Here is a 20000-nt window from a genome sequence, read left to right as displayed (position 1 = left end):
GATCAAGACAGCTGGGGTCCGGTAGAGGAGAGTGAGGCAGGGTCGGTCCAGGACCAAATTGAGGGACGCGAGGAGAGCGAAGCAGCGAGGGTAGCAGACGCACAAAATAGCGTCGTTGCGCCCGACGTTGCGGGTGCGCAAAATGGCGCCTCGCTGGTCGCGGCGCCCGCGACCGTGGCAGCGCCCCTGGTGGATCCGAACCTTTTTATGTTGCAACCTTTTTATGTTTTTATGTAGACAACTAGGATCCTAATGTTGCCTGGACAGGCCCTTATGGAACGAATGGGAGATCAAATTGTGGGAATGAGGGCTCAGGGTGAGCGATTAGAGGGCCAAATGGGGGTAATGAGGGATGAAGCGAGGGGTACTGGTGAGGGATTAGACAATAATTTTAAGGGATTAGACAATAATTTTAAGGGATTAGACAATAATTTTAAGGGATTAGACAAGAAATTTGGGAAATTAGACGATAGATTAGGGGAAATACAGGAGGGGTTAATGGGGGTAGAAAACAGAATGGCCGCTCAAGAGAATCAAATGGAAGGGATGAAATAGGGGTTAGAGGGGTTAGAAAACAGTATGGAAGGCAAATTGAGGGACATGAGGGACCAAGCGGAAAGGGAAGTTAAACAAATGGGGCAGCAGATAGAGGGGGTCAGAATGGGGGTAGAAACCAAACTGGATGCTCACAGGGAGGAAATGGAGCAGATGAGGGTGGCATCTGGGCAGGAGATGCAAGTGATGGGAGAGGAGATCAGAAGAGGTGTGAGTGAGGAGGTCGGAGGAGTGCGCGAGGAGGTGAGGCACTGTAAGGAGCACATGGAGAAGGAGGTGAGAAAGGGGACTGTAAAGTTACAAGGGGGCATAGAGGACCTGACGCAGGAGGTGGAGCAGCTGACGGTGGGACAGACGGAGTTAGTGGAGCAGGTACAAAGGAACACTGCGGTAATAGGAGGGTTAAAAGCGACACAAAATGACCTAAAAAATGACTTGGTAGCGACGAAGAGGGAATGTCAGATGGTACGTGAGGGATTGACAACGAGGTTGGACGAGGTGATAGAGGTAATGGAGACGAAGGACCGGCAGGTGAGGACGCACATGGAAACGGTCAAGGTAGCCTTGGAGGACGAGCTTGAGGAGACGTACCGGGGAATAAAGGAGGTGAAGCAGAAATTAGAAGAAGTGGAAAAAGGGGTGAGCGAAATTAAGAAGCGACGGAGAGGGGATAAGAAAGAGATAAAAGAGGAGATAAAAGAATTGGTCCAAAGTCTGTGTTTGGATCGTGATGATGTGCTCATTAACCGGATGAGGGATTCGCAGGTGATGGAGGAGAAGCGAAGAGGAAGAGGACCCGGTGTAAGTGGTGACCAATATGGTCGTGCGTATGATGCGCCAGGTGATTTAATGAGCTTGGGGGTCGAGATGGACCCGGGTGTTCGTGAGAGGCCGTTGGTGAAGTGTGCGACAGGTCTGGTGTGCGAAAAAGGGGGTGTGCGAGAAAGTCCGACTCTGGGGTGTGTGAGGAAAAAGTGCGTGCCAAGGAGTGAGGATGCTGGCGAGAGTGAGTCGGTCGTAGCGCGTGTGCGAGGGAGCACATGGAAGCGCGGTGTGGTAAGTGTTACAGAGGGTGTGACGGGAGAGTGTGCGCGAGAAAGGTGTGTGACGGACAGGTGCATGGGGAAAGAGTGCGCTGTCAAAAGTAAGGAAGAGTGTCCACCTGTGGTGAGTGTTACAGAGGGTGTAACGGGAGAGTGTGCGTGGGGAAGGTGTGTGACGGACAGGTGCATGAGGAAAGAGTGCGCTGTCAAGAGTAAGGGTGAGTGCGCTGTCAAGAATGGAGGTGAGAGTAGTGAGAGTGACAAGGAGAGTGAGTTGGTTGTGACAGGTGAGCGAGGATGTACACCTGGGATGGAAGGATGCACACCTGGAATGGTAGAGCGTGAGTGGGAATGCACGCTGGAGTTGGTGGTGAGGCACGTGGTTGGGTGTGCGAATGAGAGCACACCTGTGATTGTCACAGAGGAGGTGACAGAGGAGGGGGCGCGAAGAGGTGTGTTGGTGAGGTGTGCGACCAACGAATGTGTGCCAAAGTGTTCGGTGGTCAGGTGTGTGACCAAGGCTGTGAGTGGAATGAGGGTACCTGGGTGTGTAAGGAAAGGTACGAGGAGCATGGAAACGGCTGGATGTGTGAGCAAGGAACGGGCTGCGGGGTGTAAGCATGCAGGTGAAGCATCGACGTTAAACGGAGCAGCGGTTAGAATGACTTATAGCCGAATCGAGCCCTCGGTGCGTGCCGGGCCTCGCGTGGAACGGCCGCGTCCAGGCTCCACTAGGTGGAGCGGGCAGCTGGATAGGAAGGGTCGTCATGGCGACCACGTTTTGTTGAGACGTGCCGGCAGGTCGAGATCGGGACATTGGATGGCTCCACGCCGAGGTGGTGCGTGGGATCTCGGCCCGGGTAAGCCCCCGTCCCTGCCCCGAATGCCGGACGCATCCAGCCGCCGGCACAAAACAACCAGCATCCATTGCTTGGCTTTACGAAGCCGGGCTTTGGACAGGAATTGGCGCACCGAGAGGCATGAGTGAGTAGACGGGTGATGAGGATAGTGTTTTGGCCCCAAAATTAGAGAAAAACAAAATTTGATGATTGGCAAAGGATTGGCAGTAATGATTGGCAGATGATGAGTAGGATTGGCAAATTTTTGATTTGTTGAAATTTGATGTGCAAAATTGGTAGTGAGCGATGGGCCCGGTGGGTAAGGGGGGCATCCCTGCCACCCTTCCCATGGTGGGGCAAATGCGCACTAGATTATGGGGTGTATGGCAGTGAAAACTAGCCCGGGTGGGTTAGGATATTGGTAGGGATCTAGCGAAGATGACATTAGGTGACGTTAAGGTTAGTTAGTGACTGATACCTGTAGTGGGGACGCAGGTAGATTAGTGTGGATGATAATGACGTGGGAGCGCAATAGTTTAAAGGGACGACTGGGAAGCGCAAGTTTCAGAGGGGAGTAGTTAGCTGAGATGATGCTGTGTGAGAGCTGGACAGGTGTGTGGAGCAGTGTATGAGTAGTGAGTGTGTTGATCAGCGCAAATGCGCTTGGGGAGAGAAGGGTGCAGGTGGCACCAGGTGTGAGAGCACAGGTGTGCAAGTACAGGTGTGTGGAGAGAGTTGGAGTAAGTGGTACGGAGTGGTGTGCATGGTGCGAAGGTGTGAATGGGGGAAGAGTGGACCCCCATCACGGATACCCGGGGCGGGTAGTGTAAGTGTTAGGTAGAGGGTATAGGTAAATTGTGGTTGGATATTGGCATTTGTGGTGCGGTTGCAGAATGGTATTGTGGATGGGTGCATTAGTGTTGTGGAAATGGCTGGGCGTGTAGCCTGTTAGTGTGTGTAGTTGGTTGGGCACTCCACCACTGTGAGGATGTCGGCCAGGTGAGGCCGCAGGTGGGCTCTGGGAGCCGGTAGAGTTGTGGATGGGGCCCGAGGATCCGGAGGACGGACCCGGGTAGCCCAGTGCCAGAGAGGGCACCGAGTGGGGAGAGCGCCAGAGGGCCTTCCCCAGGTAGTTAGGTTAGGGTAAGGAGCAGGTAAGCTCGGAGGCAACTGCAGTGGTGGAGGTGTGCAGGTGGGTAGACCCGCTGGGAGAGGTACACGTCGCGGCCCAGAAATTGTGCGAGGGCACCGGGAGATGAATCGGGGGAGTGAGACCCCAAATTGAAAGGCACCACATTTTGGTCAATAGGAATTGGTTTTTAGAACCCATAGTGTAAGTTGGCCAATGGTTTGGCCGGAGAAAGACCCCGGGTAATGTAAAGTTGTTAAAGTCATTTAGGAAATAGTTAGGATTGATGAACCTGTCGCACCATACGCAGCCACTTACCTGAGGTGATGATGATGACTCCACACCTGTGTTTTCTTTGTTCTGTTGCAGGAAATGAGAATTGCTGTGAGGATTTGTGAGACGCATCGCGACGTGGATGAGACATTGGGGTGATTCCATCTCTCCCTCCTTAGGAGGGACTGATGATGAATTGGAGATGGCAAATTTTGATGAGAGTTGAAAATGGCAAATTTGATTGGTTAGGAGGGAGAGAAGACGAATTTGGTTTATGGGAGGAACGGGGAAGACAGTAGGGACGTTTGTTGATTTGTAAAGTAGATGTTTATGGGTAGTGTTGTGTTGTGTGGATACAGTAAGGGGTAAGGGAGGGGCCATGTAGGTTACCTGGTGGGGGGGGGGGGCGTACGGTAGGAACGTACCTGTCTCACCTGGTTCCCATGTGCCCCCAGTGTGCATTACCTTACATTGCGTGCACTTTTGCGCCCTTACCACCTTACTCACTTGTCTGCTTCTTTTGTCTCCCACCTCCGAGGATCTGGCTTTGGGGCAGAGAGAGAGGTGCTGGCTACGCAGTTGTGGGCCTGCACTTTCGCTGCTTGCTGCCTGGATCGATACGCCATATGGACCGCAATGTTTGTGGCCGCCCACCATGGACCGGTTTTTTTGCGGCCAAGCACCACCCATTGATGGACCTCTGGGTCAACGTGGCACCTATGCCATACAGGTGAACCACTTTTAGTTGGCCCCCTGACGGCCACAATAAAGAAATGGACGCGGTTGGCGCCTTTCTTTATTTTTGAAAGCAGTAAGAAGGCCAAGTGCACCACACAAAGGCAAGACCAGCGGCAGAACATCGGCCGGCTGCGACACCACACCATGATCACTAAACATTTTATTGGTGCACCGATTGGTGCTGGGGTGGTGCTTTTGGTGCTTGGAAGGGGTGCTCTGCACGTTATTAAAGGCCGTAAGGCCACAGAGCACTCGTGGGTTGGTGTATCGATGCTGGCATGCGTGCTCTCTCTATGCATAACATCTGCATGTGTTCCTCCAAAAACAGGTCCTGGATCATAGTGTAAATATCAGCGTAGTCTTGTAAATAATGCTCCCTACCGGCTGTATGTTTAGTTTGCGAATTCTTTCCGCGATTCGGTTATCCTGTGGGTGTGTTTCTGTGAGGAGAAGGGTGCAACGTCGCAGGGGGACATATTTACTCATTTGTGAAGATCTGTAAAACTGTCGCACTCAGGGTAGAGTTAATAGTAGAGGGAACTACATCTGAGTGCCACACTAAAATAGGTAAAAATTTATCGGGTCGGGACGCCCCGAGGGTAGAGAAGGGTGCAATGTTGCGAATATGGCATTTGGCCTCCATATCCGCTTGTAAATATTCCCCTATTTCCCCAACACTCCCCAACTATCCCCAATCCCCCATTCCCTAGTCCCATTGTCTGTAAACAACACTCTGTAGAACCGACCTTCCCTTTTTTCCCCCCATTAAATGTCGTGCCCAGGTCCACCGCATCTCACGTAGACAACTTTCGGACATCTTGCTAGTTATTCTTAGTCTATGTCAGTTAAGGACTCGTTTCCATTAATTCTGACTCTTCGTTGCACCAGAATGTGATTATATGGCACCAGTAGTGAGTTTAGGACCTTCCCATACCTCCTCCCATCTTCTTCCCCAAACAACAACTACAACAACAACTACAACAACTACAACAACGGCGCGCGCGGGGAGTGTGCGTCCTCACTCCGGCTCGGTTAGCCGCCATTACCCATGTGCGCCGACGGGGTTACCACGAAGGGGCTGCCTGTCGGCCCCTCGTCAAGGGCGGAGCCGGTAACCCCCCGCACCCAATGAGAAGCAACGGGCCGATTCCATCTGGGGCGGAGCTAACAAGCCGAGGGCGTGTCACTCCCCGCCGGAGATACGCAGCGACTTACCGGATGTGAAGTCAGATGCGCCTGAACTACGGAGAGCAAAGGACGCCACCCCCAGCGCGACGATACCTCCCCGCATCTTTGGACCGGACCGGGTCGATTCTGTCCTTGAGCCAAGAGTGCACCTTGAGCCATCGACTGCCCGCTTTCCTTGCCATCAATCCCCGTGTGAGTCAGTTTTGTCCTGTTTATCTGTCGTCTGTCGGGGCTAGTATAAGACCGTGTCTAAGTGCCTATCTTCCTATGCTGTCCCTCTCATTCCTGTAATCTAACCTTCCGCCATATTATAACCTCCTCCGGAGGTCTTGAGAACCGTATCCCTGGTGTCGTGTCATTTTAATCCCAGCCGTTGTGTCCTTTTCCTCAATTGATTTAGCGTAGCGCGACTCGGCAAACGTTCGAGTAGAATCGGGTAAACGTGCAGACGCGGTCATACCAAACCGCTCGGTAAACCAACATCCACAACCGCGTCTGTAACAATATATATATATATATATATATATATATATATATATATATATATATATATATATATATATATATATATATATATATACACACACTAGCTGAGGTACCCGGCTTCGCCCGGGTTGAATAAGAATAATACAAATATATGATGAAAGGAACATGTATATTTTAGAGCAATATCACAGTACATTTCCTACATGATGTTTTTTCAATTTTCAATTTCTCAAAACCTCTGGGTATGCAACATTTCTGGTTTTCTTACTTGGTGCCAAGACATAAAGATTGCTTGGTTTTCCAACCCTCGAGCAGCCCACGTACAGCTGGCCATGGGCAAACACGTGTTCTGTGAAGTTCAGGCCTACAACCTTCATTGATTGCCCCTGCGCCAGAAATATGTCTTGAAATATTCCTGAAATAGGTTGTTGACCTTTTGGCCTATGTTAACCTCAAAAATAATTGGTGGTTGAATTAGGTGACCCGATATGCAAATCCTATCCAAATTTCAAGTCAATTGGATGAAAATGTAGGATTTTAAAAACTTCACCTTAAGTTGTTGACCTTTGGCCTATGTTTACTTTTTGGCCTATGCTGACCTCAAAAAGAATTGGTGGTTCAATTTCAGTGACCTGATATGCAAATCCTCTTCACATTTCAAGTCAATCAGATGAAAGTTGAGGATTTTAGAAATTTGAAATTGTTGTTGCCTTTTGGCCTATGTTGCTCTTTTGGCCTATGGTGATCTCAAAAATAGTTGTTGGTTGAATTCAGTTTGCTGATATGTAAATCCCATTCAAATTTCAAGTGAATCGGATGAAAATTGAGGATTTTAGAAACTTTTTTAAAAAGTGGTTGACCTTTGGCCTATGTTGACCTTTTGGCCTACGCCGATCTCAAAAATAGTTGGTGGTTTAATTCAGTAAGCCGATATGTAAATCCTATTCAAAGTTCAAGTCAATAGGATGAAAATTAAGGATTTTAGAATTGAGGCCGACGACTGTTGAGAAACTCAGTTGGGAGGTTTACTGCCTGATCTGCATGTCACTTTGTCAAGAGAATCATAATTTCTTTCATGACCGGGCAGCGAACGTCATTATGTGCGACATTACGTCACTCCTCCGGATGTGAAAACATTTGTTTTCCTTAAAAATATATTTAAAAGAAATAAAATAGTACATAAATTAACAATAAAAGAAGCTAAAAAACAATTTAAAATACAATAAAAAGCACATTAAAAATATATAAATATGTACGTACAGTATACTGTACGTACGCGCAACCGCTGATTCTCATTCAAAACAGAGGCGACGTACAGTATTCCTTTACTGTGTCTGTGTTAGCCATGGGTCCGAAGAAGGATAAATGCTAGTGTTTCTAAGCGTAATGTGGTTACGATGGACGATAACGTAAATCTGATAAAAAGGTATGGAAAAGGGTCGGTGATAGCGCATAGACCTTATCGCGAATCGGAACCGCAATGCGTCATGGGATCGGAAAGGGGCAATAGCGCCGCCACAAACTACACCATGGAATTGCAGCTGGCGCGGTTTTTTAAACCATTGATATTAAAATAAAAAGTAGCCTATAACCACCGGAATTTTATGCTGATTCCGAATCTGTCTAAAACTTTTCTCCGATGTGTAGTTCTTGAGTTATAAGCGGACATCCAGACAGACACACAGACACTCCTCCTTTATATATATATTTTTATTTTTATTTTTATTTATATATATATATATATATATATATATATATATATATATATATATATATATTGTTGCGGAGATGAGGACTGTATTTTTTTGATTGTGTGCTGTATGATTATTATTATTGTTTATTCTGCGCCCCCCTACCTCCGGAGCTGTGTAAAGGTGAAAGGGCATCCCATAATTAGTCCACAAGCATACACGTCAGCCAAATAATAGAATACCTCTGTTTGATAGTTATCTCTTATTCTGTGTTTTAGAGTAAGGCTGTGTCTCCCATTAATTGAAGTACTCCATTGCACCAGTGAAAGAGAATAGATCCCCTTTCCTTCCCATCCCCAAAATCTCCATTTCCTTTTACATCCCCTTCCGTCATTGCCGGGCCTCGATTCCCAATTACCTCCCCTCCAAAACCACCATTGAACATGTGCTCGAATCGGAGAAGAAAGGCGTGCCCGCCCGTCGTCATCAAGGGCGGAGCCAGAGGGTCGCGCGACCAACCAGGGCCGAGGTGAGCACCCCGATGGGCGCGTCCAAAAGGCCGGCGGCTTAATCGCCGGAGGCGCTATAAAAGGCGCGCACGCAAGTGAGTCGTGAGTTGGTCGTGGAGAGAGTCGTGAGGAGTCAGTCAGTGGAGTCGGTGGTCAGTTGGTTGCGGTGAGGAGTCGGTGGTGGTGGTCAGTTGGTTGCGTTGGTTGCGGTGAGGAGTCGGTGGTAAAGAGTGAGTGGACCAAGAACGAGTTGAGGGTTTGGACCAGACGAGTCGGACAAGGCCTGGCAAAGCACGCGACGTCCACAGCAGCCACAACAGCAGCTTGGGGGCCTGAACGGCGGTTTGGAGCAGGGCCGTAAAGGAACCGCGGCTGCTAAACGCGCCGGTTGAGCTGCAGGACCCCCTTGGACCTCCCTCTCCCTCCAGCCATCCACCTCCTGCCTTTCCATCCTTCTTGTGTACGTGAGTTTGTTTTGTTTGTTCTGTCCCTGGGTTAATTAAGTCTGTATAAGCTAGTATTTTCACTGTGTCACCTGCGTCTTATGTGCTTGTAAATAAACGTGACTGCTTTCTTTTTGCTTATGTGTGTAAATAGTCAATAAATTCAGTAGTATTTCCAACCTTTTTGTCTTCTTCTTCTTCTTCACATCCGTGTCGCCTTTGTCTTTTCCCTATTGACTAGCTGCGGTGCGATCCGGCCAACGTTTGGGTGGAATCGGGTGAGTCGGGGATCCTGTAACGGTCGCGGTTGGACCATCCGCTCGGCCCATCATAACATCTAAACCGCGATCAGTAACAATATATATATATATATATATATATATATATATATATATATTGTTACGGTTTTTAGAACCTTCACTTGTAAAATAATAAGCCTTGTAAATAATTCCCTGTAAATATCCCCATCTCCCAAAAGGTCAAAGATCGCACCATAGATAGGCCACAAGTAACACGTAGGACACCATAGAAACCTCTTCAGTTATGTTCTTAATATGTGTTTAGTTAAGGATCTGTCCCCAATAGTTGAATCTACGTTGCATTAATGAAATAAGAGTAGGCCCCAAAGTTCCCTTCAAAGGCGGTGCGAGTGGTTTTATATCTCCCCACAAGACGCCATTGCCCATGTGCTTCATCTCGGAGAAGAAGGGGGGAGGAGTCCTCAGAGCGACAGGAGTAAGGCGTAGCCCCGTCAACGCACCATCAAGGGGCGGAGCCGGTGAGCCCTCGCGACCAATCAGGGCCGAGGCGAGCTCACCGGTGGGTGTATCCTAAAAGCCACGGCTTGATACGCAAAAACCCAATATAAGCGCCGCGCGCGGACTACTTGGGGATGAGTGGTTGGAAGATGAGTGGTTGGGGGATGAGTGGTAAGGAGAGAGTCGTGCATGGGTCGTGAGCCAGGAGACAAGAGAGGCATGAGCCAGAGAAAAGGGACGGGTCGGAGACGAGTGAGGAAGCCCGAAGTACAAGTGGAGAGAAAAGCAATATACCCTCCCCGATTTGATAACCCCGCCGAGTAAGGTCCGCTCGCGTGCAACCAATATCATCAGCGTTACCTGTCGGGTTCACCGCGAAGCTGGAGCGTGGATCGGGGCCAGAGCCTGGACGGATCCCATCACCCGAACCCTCTGCTTGGACCCTTCTCAGCCTACCATCCCTACCATTACCAACTCCCGCGTAAGTCTGTTTGTTCTGTCCTGGGTTTTTTAAGTAAGATTGTGTAGTTTAAGATTGCCCTGTGTCCTTTTATTTCTTCTCTTGTACATTCTATTCCTTTCGTTTCCTCTTCATTATTGTTTGTAATAAATCATATTTGTTCTTTCTTACCTTTTGGTTTCCTCTCGTCCGATCGTCTTCGTGTTTTCCCCATTGAGTACCTGTGGCGCGATTTGGCCAACCGCTTGAATCGGGTTAGTCTTTTGTTAACGGCCCGAGTCGCGGCTCGCTTCGCTCGGCGTATCCATTAACGCTGCGGCTCGGGTGAGAGTATCTCCTCACTTACGGCCGGTGGTAGTATTTAGGTAATAAGACTAATTGGGCTTACAACCCTACTTACCACTGACCGGAAGTGACGTCATTACTCCCAGGATCGGGGTGGATGGCCAGCTTAAAAAGACAAGGGGATTAACCCCACCTTTGGTAACGGGAGTGCCGACCCCGAATCAGCAACAATATATATACTTCCCAAGTGTGTGTGTGTATGTATGTATGTATGTATGTATGTATGTATGTATATATATATATATATATATATATATATATATATATATATATATATATATATATATATATATATATATATATATATATATATATATATATATATGTATATATATATATATATATATATATATATATATATATATATATATATATATGTATATATATATATGTATATATATATATATATATATATATATATATATATATGTATAATATATATGTATATATATATATATATATATATATATATATATATATATATATATATATATATATATATATATATATATATATATATATATATAGATATACACACACAGTCACGTGAAAAAGTAAGTACACACCATGTAAAGTTTTGACTTTTTCAACATATTTAAACATACAGCTATTTGATCTTCATTTCAACAATATTGACAGATAAAGGTGATATAATATAACAAATATCATAAAACATTTACATTTTGTAGTCCATTGTATAATTTAAATAAACATAAATGCAAATTTCACATGTGGAAAAAGTAAGTACACCCTTGGCTCTAACAGGTGGTATTGCCCCCCTTTGGCAGAAACAACCTCAGGGAGGCGTTTCTTATAACTGTCTACCAGTCTCTGACATCGACTGGGAGAAATTTTCCCAACTCCTCCATGCAGAATTCTTTCAGCTGTGCGATGTTTGAGGGGTTTCTTGCATGTACAGCTCGTTTCAAATCCCCCCACAACATCTCGATGGGATTTAGATCCGGGCTTTGACTTGGCCATTCTAGAACCCTCCATTTCTTTCTTTTCAGCCATTCCTTGGTGGATTTACTGGTATGTTTAGTGTCATTGTCATGTTGCAAGGTCCACCTTCGGTTGAGCTTCAACTTTCTGACAGATGGCCTCACATTATCCTCAAGCACCCTCTGGTACAATGAAGAATTCATAGTGGATTCTATGATGGTGAGCTGCCCAGGTCCTGATGCAGCAAAGCTGCCCCAAACCATAATATTTCCACCACCATGCATTACAGTTGGTATCAGGTTCTTGTGGTCAAATGCTGTCTTTGGTTTTCACCAAACATGTCTTCTGGTACTGTGGCCAAATAGCTCTACCTTTGACTCATCTGTCCAGAGCACATTGTTCCAGAAGTGCTGGTCTTTGACTAGGTGTTCATTGGCAAGCTTTAGTCTTGCCCTGACGTTCTTTCTGGACAGCAAAGGTTTCCCCTGGCACACCTCCCATGTAGATCAAATTTGTGCAGCCTCTTTCTAATGGTAGGCTCGTGCACTTTGACATCAACAGTGGCAAGAGCTACCTGTAGGTCCCTTGATGACATTCTGGGGTTCTTAGAGACTTCTTTCAGCATCTTGCGGTCTGCTCTCGGGCTGAACTTGCAGGGACGGCCTGGCCTGAACAGGTTGGCAGTTCTTTGGAATCTTCTCCACTTGTAGATGATCTTCCGGACAGTCGAATGATTGATTTCAAATTGTTTGGAGATCTTTTTAAATCCCTTCCCAGACTCGTAGGCATCTATAACCTTCTTTCTGAAGGCCTCAGAGAGCTCTTTTGATCTCGGCATGGTGACGCCGCACACTTCAACAACAAAGAGCAAACCAAACTAAATGCCTGAGGTTTAAATAAGACAGGTTCCTCCAAGATCCTCTCCAACGATGTTCTAATCATTTGCACCTGAGCTGGTGCACCTGATTCTAATTTTCGGTACTTGAAGTAGTGATAAATGTAGGGGTGTACTTACTTTTTCCACATGCGAAATTTGCATTTATGTTTATTTAAATTATACAATGGACTACAAAATGTAAATGTTTCATGATATTTGTTATATTATATCACCTTTATCTATCAATATTGTTGAAATGAAGATCACATAGCTGTATGTCAAAATATGTTGAAAAAGTCAAAGCTTTACATGGGGTGTACTTACTTTTTCACATGACTGTATACATATTACATGTGTGTGTGTGTGTGTATGTATTATATATATTATATATAATATATATATATATATATATATATATATATATATATATATTATATATATATAATTATATATATATATATATATAATTATATATATATAATTATATATATATATATATATATATATATATATAATTATATATATATATATATATATATATATATATATATATATATATATACATATATACATATATATATACATATATATATATATATATATATATATATATATATATATATATATATATATATATATATATATATACTGTATATATATATATATATATGTATGTATATATATATATATATATATATATATATATATGTATGTATATATATATATATATATATATATATATATATATATATATATATATATATATATATATATATATATATATATATATATATATATATAATTAATATATATATATAATTATATATATATATAAATGAAGAAAATGTAAAAATGGGAGTAAACAAAGGAACAAGCAGAATTTGTTTTTGTATATACCTTTTGGAGGATTGAAAAAGTTGAAAAACGAGTCATTGGGAATTTCTTTGTGACCGTTCGGATGATTCCTCGGCTACGGTGTTTCTGCGTCTTCTGTAACAAGCGCACCGTGACATTTCGCCCTTTGTACCACGCAATGGAACACCTGCCGGATCACCAAAAAAACAAATATTCCACAGGGATGCCTGTGATACATTGAAAGTCAAAGTGAAAGTACAAGATGACACCAAAAAAAAAAAAATCGGAATGTAGAAAGAAACTCCTTTTACATAATAATCAATGAAGAATACTCAAATTGGAATATAAATTGTGGATAAAGATGGGAAAATAAGACAACATGGCAGACTGAAGGGTTTGACAAGTTAAACAAAGAAGAAAGTTGTTCCTGATTATGGAACAAATGCAAAAGCAACTGGCATGAGATGAAAAAATAAAACAATGAATGAAAAAAGAAAATTATTAGATAACAATAGATTATAGTGGAGAGCGATACCCTGTGCAGGAGATTATTTCAGGGCCATCAAAAGATAACAGATTGCTTGAATCAAACTCATTCTTCAGATGGTACGTCTTGGTAAGAGTTGAGTTGCTGAAATATTCATTTGGGGAAAAGCAAAAATCCAGCTGGTAGCTCTGCAGACAAAAAGAAAAAAAAGTAGTAACAATGCACAACGAGAACGGCACTCGGTAGAGTGCATAACTCTGCCAGGCTGAACAGTTTATGCTTTGTACCCCACTGCGAAGCCAGATCTGGACCTAAACCAAAATCGAATCAGCTTGTTTTTGTCACCTAACCAACTCATCCACCAAGTTTCTTCATAATCCATCCACAACTTTTTGAAATATCAGACTATATATCGTTTTTGGGCCCCATCTCTCAATTATGAAGAATCACTTTTTAAAATTCACGTATCTGGATCTGTAAACAATCAAATCAATGCGTCCTCATCATACACCCAATCTGTCCTCCTAGTTTCGTCCGAATCCGTCCACTACATTTCGAGATATCCTGCTCACAGTGAAACAGACAGAAACAAGGGTGAAAACAAACTCTGTCCACATCGGTGGCAGAGGCAATTATTAGGCAGTGAATTAAACGCCAATTAATTACCCAACAATTTCCAGAGAAAGCCATGAACACCACTATGCAACAATAAGGTCTTCAGGAATAATGAAAAGAAAAGGGAATCACCATCAATCATACCATGGGCTCCCCAGGAGATGAGTAGATAACACAGACATCTTTGAGATACCTCAGGATTGGTTTGTCGTGTTCCTGTGAATGTGAAGCACGGAGTCAAGACAGGAACTCAAAACCACACACTACAGAACAGAGACCTTAAAGCATTGGCAAAATGAGGCTTTTTGTACTCTGAGGTGACACAGAATGATGCCGTAACAATTATGGCAAGTCCAACTGAAATTGCTTGATACCTGAATCATATCGCTGAGTTGAGGAACATTGCTGAATATAGTAAGCCAGAAGTTTGGGATCCCTGCAGGCATATTGCTATTGGAAGCAACTGCACTGCCTCCCGGTCCATCAAGCCACAATTTGGCCTCCAACTCAGTCTGTACACAAGCAGCATATTCATGAAACAAAACATGGCTTTGGAAATAAAAAGCAAACAAACCTTGCATGATCACATGCACAATCAGTTTACTATGTAGCATGAATTGTGAAATGTAGCGTGAATGACATGTCTCATTTCTCGACATCCACAACTCCCTTCTGTGAGCAATACATTTAGCGTATTATTATTAAAATAATATATTTTTAAACATGGGGAGGGGGTGGGAGGAAGGTGCGTTAATAGGGGCAAAGCATGAACAAACACCAACAGCATATTTACCTTTTGACGAGACCCTCTCACAGACATCACAATAACTGCACATGCCATGGCTTGCTCTGGAAGCTCTTGCTTTTTTTCTTTTCCAAATCGAGCCAAAATGTTCGACAGACAGACCAAAAAAGCATTGTTTTCTATTGGAGCCAAATAATACTTATTGGACCCAGATGGAATTAAAGGTAGAAGGAAGAGACATATGGAAATGCTGTTGAATGCAGAGAATGAATGGGATGGCAACACAGAGAGTAACCCAGTTTTAGGACCGACAGAGAAGATAACTGAGAAGGAAGTTGAGGAAGCGATAAAAGCAATACACAACAACAACATGCATTTTAAAGGCCATTTTCCCTGCTAGAGCGGGGGTTAGCCTTGCGGTCCCCATGACAATCTTCTCCATTTTGCCCTATTTTCTGCATCTCTCCTTGTTAACCCCCTTGCCCGCATTTCTTCTTCCACCATCTTTAGCCAAGTCTTTCTCGGTCTTCCCCGTCTTCTACTTCCTTCTACATTCATTTCCATCACTCTTCTCAACCAGTCACTTTCATCCTTCCTCAACACATGACCAAACCATCTCAACCTGTTCCTCTTCACAGCATCAATCACAGGCTCTATTCCCATCATCTTTCGCAATTCATCATTTGTCTTCCTCTCTCTCAACGATACTCCGCACATCCGTCGAACCATTCGCATTTCCACCCTTTCCAACCTTCGTTGCTGCTCTACGTTCATTACCCATGTCTCGCTCCCATAAATCATAACACTTCTCACACATGCAGCATACACCTTTCCCTTCAGCTTCAATGACACTCCCCTCATCATCAGCACGCCACTCAATTCCCGAAACTTCTTCCATGCACATCTCACTCGAGCAACCGTTGCCGAGTCTGATCCACCTTCTCCATTCAGCATGTCTCCGAGGTAGCAAAATGTTTTCACACCTTCCAGCTTCACACCGTCTCCAAGATCCAACTCAACATTTCCTCCATCTGCAGCTCCCTCTGTGCACACCTTACATTTGAATGTAGCTGCCACACTGGTTAATGACCCTCTCAGACCACTACATTTTTGATGAACCCACTCAGCGCACATTGTACACTGAATGGAATTCACTCCGACACCCTTCCTACACACAGCACAGGGCCACTTCCCAGTTCTTTCCACCTCACCACATGCTTTACCACTTGCCATCACCTTCGTCTTTTCGATATTCACCTTCAGACCTTTTGTCTCCATACATTCCTTCCACGTGTTCATCTTTTCCTTCAGTCCATCCATACTTTCCGCAATCAACACCAGATCATCTGCATACAACAACTCCCACGGTAAACCCTCCTTTACGTTCTGAGCCAGCACCTCCATCACAGCTACAAATAGTAGTGGACTTAGTACCGACCCCTGATGCACTCCCACCTTCACCTCAAACTCACCAAGCGATAAAAGCAATGAAGAGTAGAAAAGCGGGAGGGCCGACGGGAGTTGTGGGAGATATGTTGAAGGCAGCAGGAAGTTGGGGTGTGAAGAGAATGACAGAGATCTGCAATCTGGTGGTGAAAGAAGGCCGCATTCCAGTGGATTGGGAACTGAGTACCCTCGTCCCTCTCTGCAAGGGGAAAGGTGACCCTCTGGACTGTGGCTCGTATCGAGCGATAAAGTTATTAGAGCATGGAATGAAGGTATTGGAAAGGGTGTTGGAGAAGAGGATAAGGAAGAAAGTGAAGATCGACAAAATGCAGTTTGGATTTATGCCAGGAAGAGAAACGACAGATGCACTTTTTATTGTAAGGCAGTTGCAGGAGAAGTACATGGAGAAGAGGAAGAAGTTGTTTCTTGGGTTTGTTGATCTGGAGAAAGCATTCGATAGGGTTCCACGCAAAGTAGTGACATGGACAATGAAGAAGTTAGGAGTGGAGGAATGGTTGATCAGAGTAGTGATGGCAATGTACGAAAGAGCGCGCACAGCTGTAAGGACGAAGGACTGGAACAGTGGTGAGTTTAAGGTGAAGGTGGGAGTGCATCATGGGTCGGTACTAAGTCCACTACTATTTGTAGCTGTGATGGAGGTGCTGGCTTGGAACGTAAAGGAGGGTTTACCGTGGGAGTTTTTGTATGCAGATGATCTGATGTTGATTGCAGAAAGTATGGATGGACTGAAGGAGAAGATGAACAAGTGGAAGGAATGTACAGAGACAAAAGGTCTGAAGGTGAATATCGGAAAAACAAAGGTGATGGCAAGTGGTAAAGCATGTGGTGTGGTGGAAAGAACTGGGAAGTGGCCGTGTGCTGTGTGTAGGAAGGGTGTCGGAGTGAACTCCATTCAATGTACAATGTGCGCTGAGTGGGTTCATCAAAAATGTAGTGGTTTGAGATGGTCATTAACCAGTGTGGCAGCTCCATTCAAGTGTAAGGTGTGTACAGAGGGAGCTGCAGATGGAGGAAATGTTGAGTTGGATCTTGGAGACGGCGTGAAGCTGGAAGGTGTGAAAACATTTTGCTACCTCGGAGACATGCTGAATGGAGAAGGTGGATCAGACTCTGCAACGGTTGCTCGAGTGAGATGTGCATGGAAGAAGTTTCGGGAACTGAGTGGCGTGCTGATGAGGAGGGGAGTGTCGTTGAAGCTGAAGGGAAAGGTGTATGCTGCATGTGTGCGAAGTGTTATGATTTATGGGAGCGAGACATGGGTAATGAACGTAGAGCAGCAACGAAGGCTGGAAAGGGTGGAAATGCGAATGGTTCGGTGGATGTGTGGAGTATCGTTGAGAGAGAGGAAGACAAATGATGAATCGCTAAAGATGATGGGAATAGATCCTGTGATGGATGCTGTGAAGAGAAACAGGTTGAGATGGTTTGGTCATGTGTTGAGGAAGGATGAAAGTGACTGGTTGAGAAGAGTGATGGAGATGAATGTAGAAGGGAGTAGAGGACGGGGAAGACCGAGAAATACTTGGCTGAAGATGGTGGAAGAAGAAATGCGGGCAAAGGGGTTAACAAGGGGAGATGCAGACAATAGGGCAAAATGGAGAAGATTGTCCTGGGGACAGCAAGGCTAACCCCCGCTCTAGCAGGGAAAATGGCCTTAAAATGCCTGTTGTTGTTGTGTACTACTTCTCCTTAAGTTATCAACTTATGTTCATAGAACACCTTACCCCGTGCTGTCTTGAGAAACAAGGACATAGGCGGGGTCTGAAAGCGGCAAATTTGATTGGTTGTGATGACACATAAAAGGTCATAATATTTTGTCCAAGTACTACTAAATGAAAGGTTTTGAAAGTGCTCAGTCGGTGATTTGTGTTCCACATGGTTCAAGTATTATTAAATTGACAGAAACATGATTTTAAGGATCATATAAAAATTATTCTGGACGTTTATGCCCATTGACACAGCATCTTTTATACCACCTTATTTATCACGTTACATTGGTTATTCATGCCTGTTGTTTGTGTTTATATCCTTGATAACCAACTGTAAGTTTCCTGTTTGGAATTATTTTAAATTTTGTTTAACTGCCAAAAACGATAAACATTATCTCACCCCTCTCTGCGCATGTGCAATCGGAACAAATTCAAAGACAAAGTATTGATAAACTACAGGCTCGTGTTCCAATTCATGTTGAAGACATGACATTCAATTGAAATGAAGTTGTTCCTCAATTACAAACTGACGTTTCTGGACAGAAGAACAGACAGACATAAGTGAACCAATTGCCTAACCCTGCTTTTCCCTTTGGGTGCATGAGGTAACTATGGAGGACTATTTAATACAAGAAATAAAATAAAATAAAATAAAATAAAATCGCACCCATGTCCGAAGTAAGCAGTTCAGTTTGGCATTTTAATATGAAATAGGCAAAGCCTAGAAACAAACGAAACCCATTAGAATTACCCTTTAGAATTACTCTTTATAACCCTCTAGAATTACACATGGTGGGGGTTAGAGAGGTTCTTCATTTTTGACGGATGGACCAATTGGAAGGACATAGCCAAATATTCAAGCAGTTTCACCGCTTAAAATTTTATTCAAACCGCTCTTTAATTATTGATTTATATGATGAGTAGGATAGCTGTTTATCAGGTTGCTCTATTGTCTTCTTTTTATCTTTTTATTTATTTTAAGCAAAGTCAAGGCCTGTGAAGCAGCTCGGACACAGAATGGATCAGGATGCATCAGAACAAAAGGACCACCAGAAAGATGGGTGGGGGGGGGGGGGGGGGGGACACCAACAACATGGCCAAATAACAAAATAGATGGAGACGGACAATCCAGAGATGTGGGTAAGATCAAGAGTAGGAGCGGATGCAAGGGGAGGACAAGATGGATACAGGAGCAAACTCTCAGAAAGGTAAAACTGGAAATTTGGAAGGAGTTGGGCTTGTGGGTGGGGAGAAGGGATGGCAGCAGCAGAAAAGATAATGGTTTTGGATGGGGGATGATCTGCTATGGTGGTGAATAGCTGTCTTGAAAACCTGGAGGGAAGAATATTGAAGAATGTGGAAGTTAATTCCACAAGTAGGAAAAAATAAGAACGAACGAGTGAAGTGTGCAGTGATTCTGGATTTTGGGAGTTTCACCAGGCACTCAGAGGGTGCAAGACCGATAGACTGGATGCACTATAGAAAAGCCACATCCTTCACCCCCACCCCCCCACCGCCACCTATTCCTGCATAGGGTGTGCCCCCATCATGGAAAAAAATATTTCTCCAGCAGTCATAATTGTGATGTTTTGACAATGGTGAACACCAGCAGAAGCCCGACATGCATTACAATCATCCATATTTTCCTCTCCAGGTATTTTCATTCACTTACCCAATCTCGGCCCTGCACGCACGTATACAGGTAGACACAATTATGCCTTTGCTCCTGCATTCAGAAATCTTCACTTACACTAATATCTTCCGTTGGTTCTGAGTCTCCCATGACTATCTGCCTTCGCTGAAAAAATATTGTGCCAGTGTTAGAACCAAAACATGCACGGAGATC

At 44.4% G+C, this 20000-nt stretch overlaps 1 protein-coding gene across 1 annotated transcript in view; it reads right to left on the bottom strand.

The window, feature by feature from the left end:
• LOC144888678 (nucleosome assembly protein 1-like 4) overlaps positions 1–19952 on the bottom strand; it is a gene marked incomplete at its 5' end in the record, with an annotated part of 50502 nt that extends 30550 nt beyond the window's left edge. The window contains 5 exon segments of the mRNA XM_078767494.1: positions 13174–13318; positions 13667–13806; positions 14378–14449; positions 14608–14745; positions 19905–19952. Of these exon segments, the coding sequence (XP_078623620.1) occupies positions 13174–13318; positions 13667–13806; positions 14378–14449; positions 14608–14745; positions 19905–19952 (543 nt within the window).
• Between the last annotated feature and the right edge of the window lie 48 nt (positions 19953–20000).

This window comes from Myxine glutinosa, chromosome 13, assembly GCF_964187855.1.
Source record: "Myxine glutinosa chromosome 13, kmMyxGlut1.1, whole genome shotgun sequence".
NCBI lineage: Eukaryota > Metazoa > Chordata > Myxini > Myxiniformes > Myxinidae > Myxine > Myxine glutinosa.
This window is presented reverse-complemented; position numbering and strand designations above follow the sequence as displayed.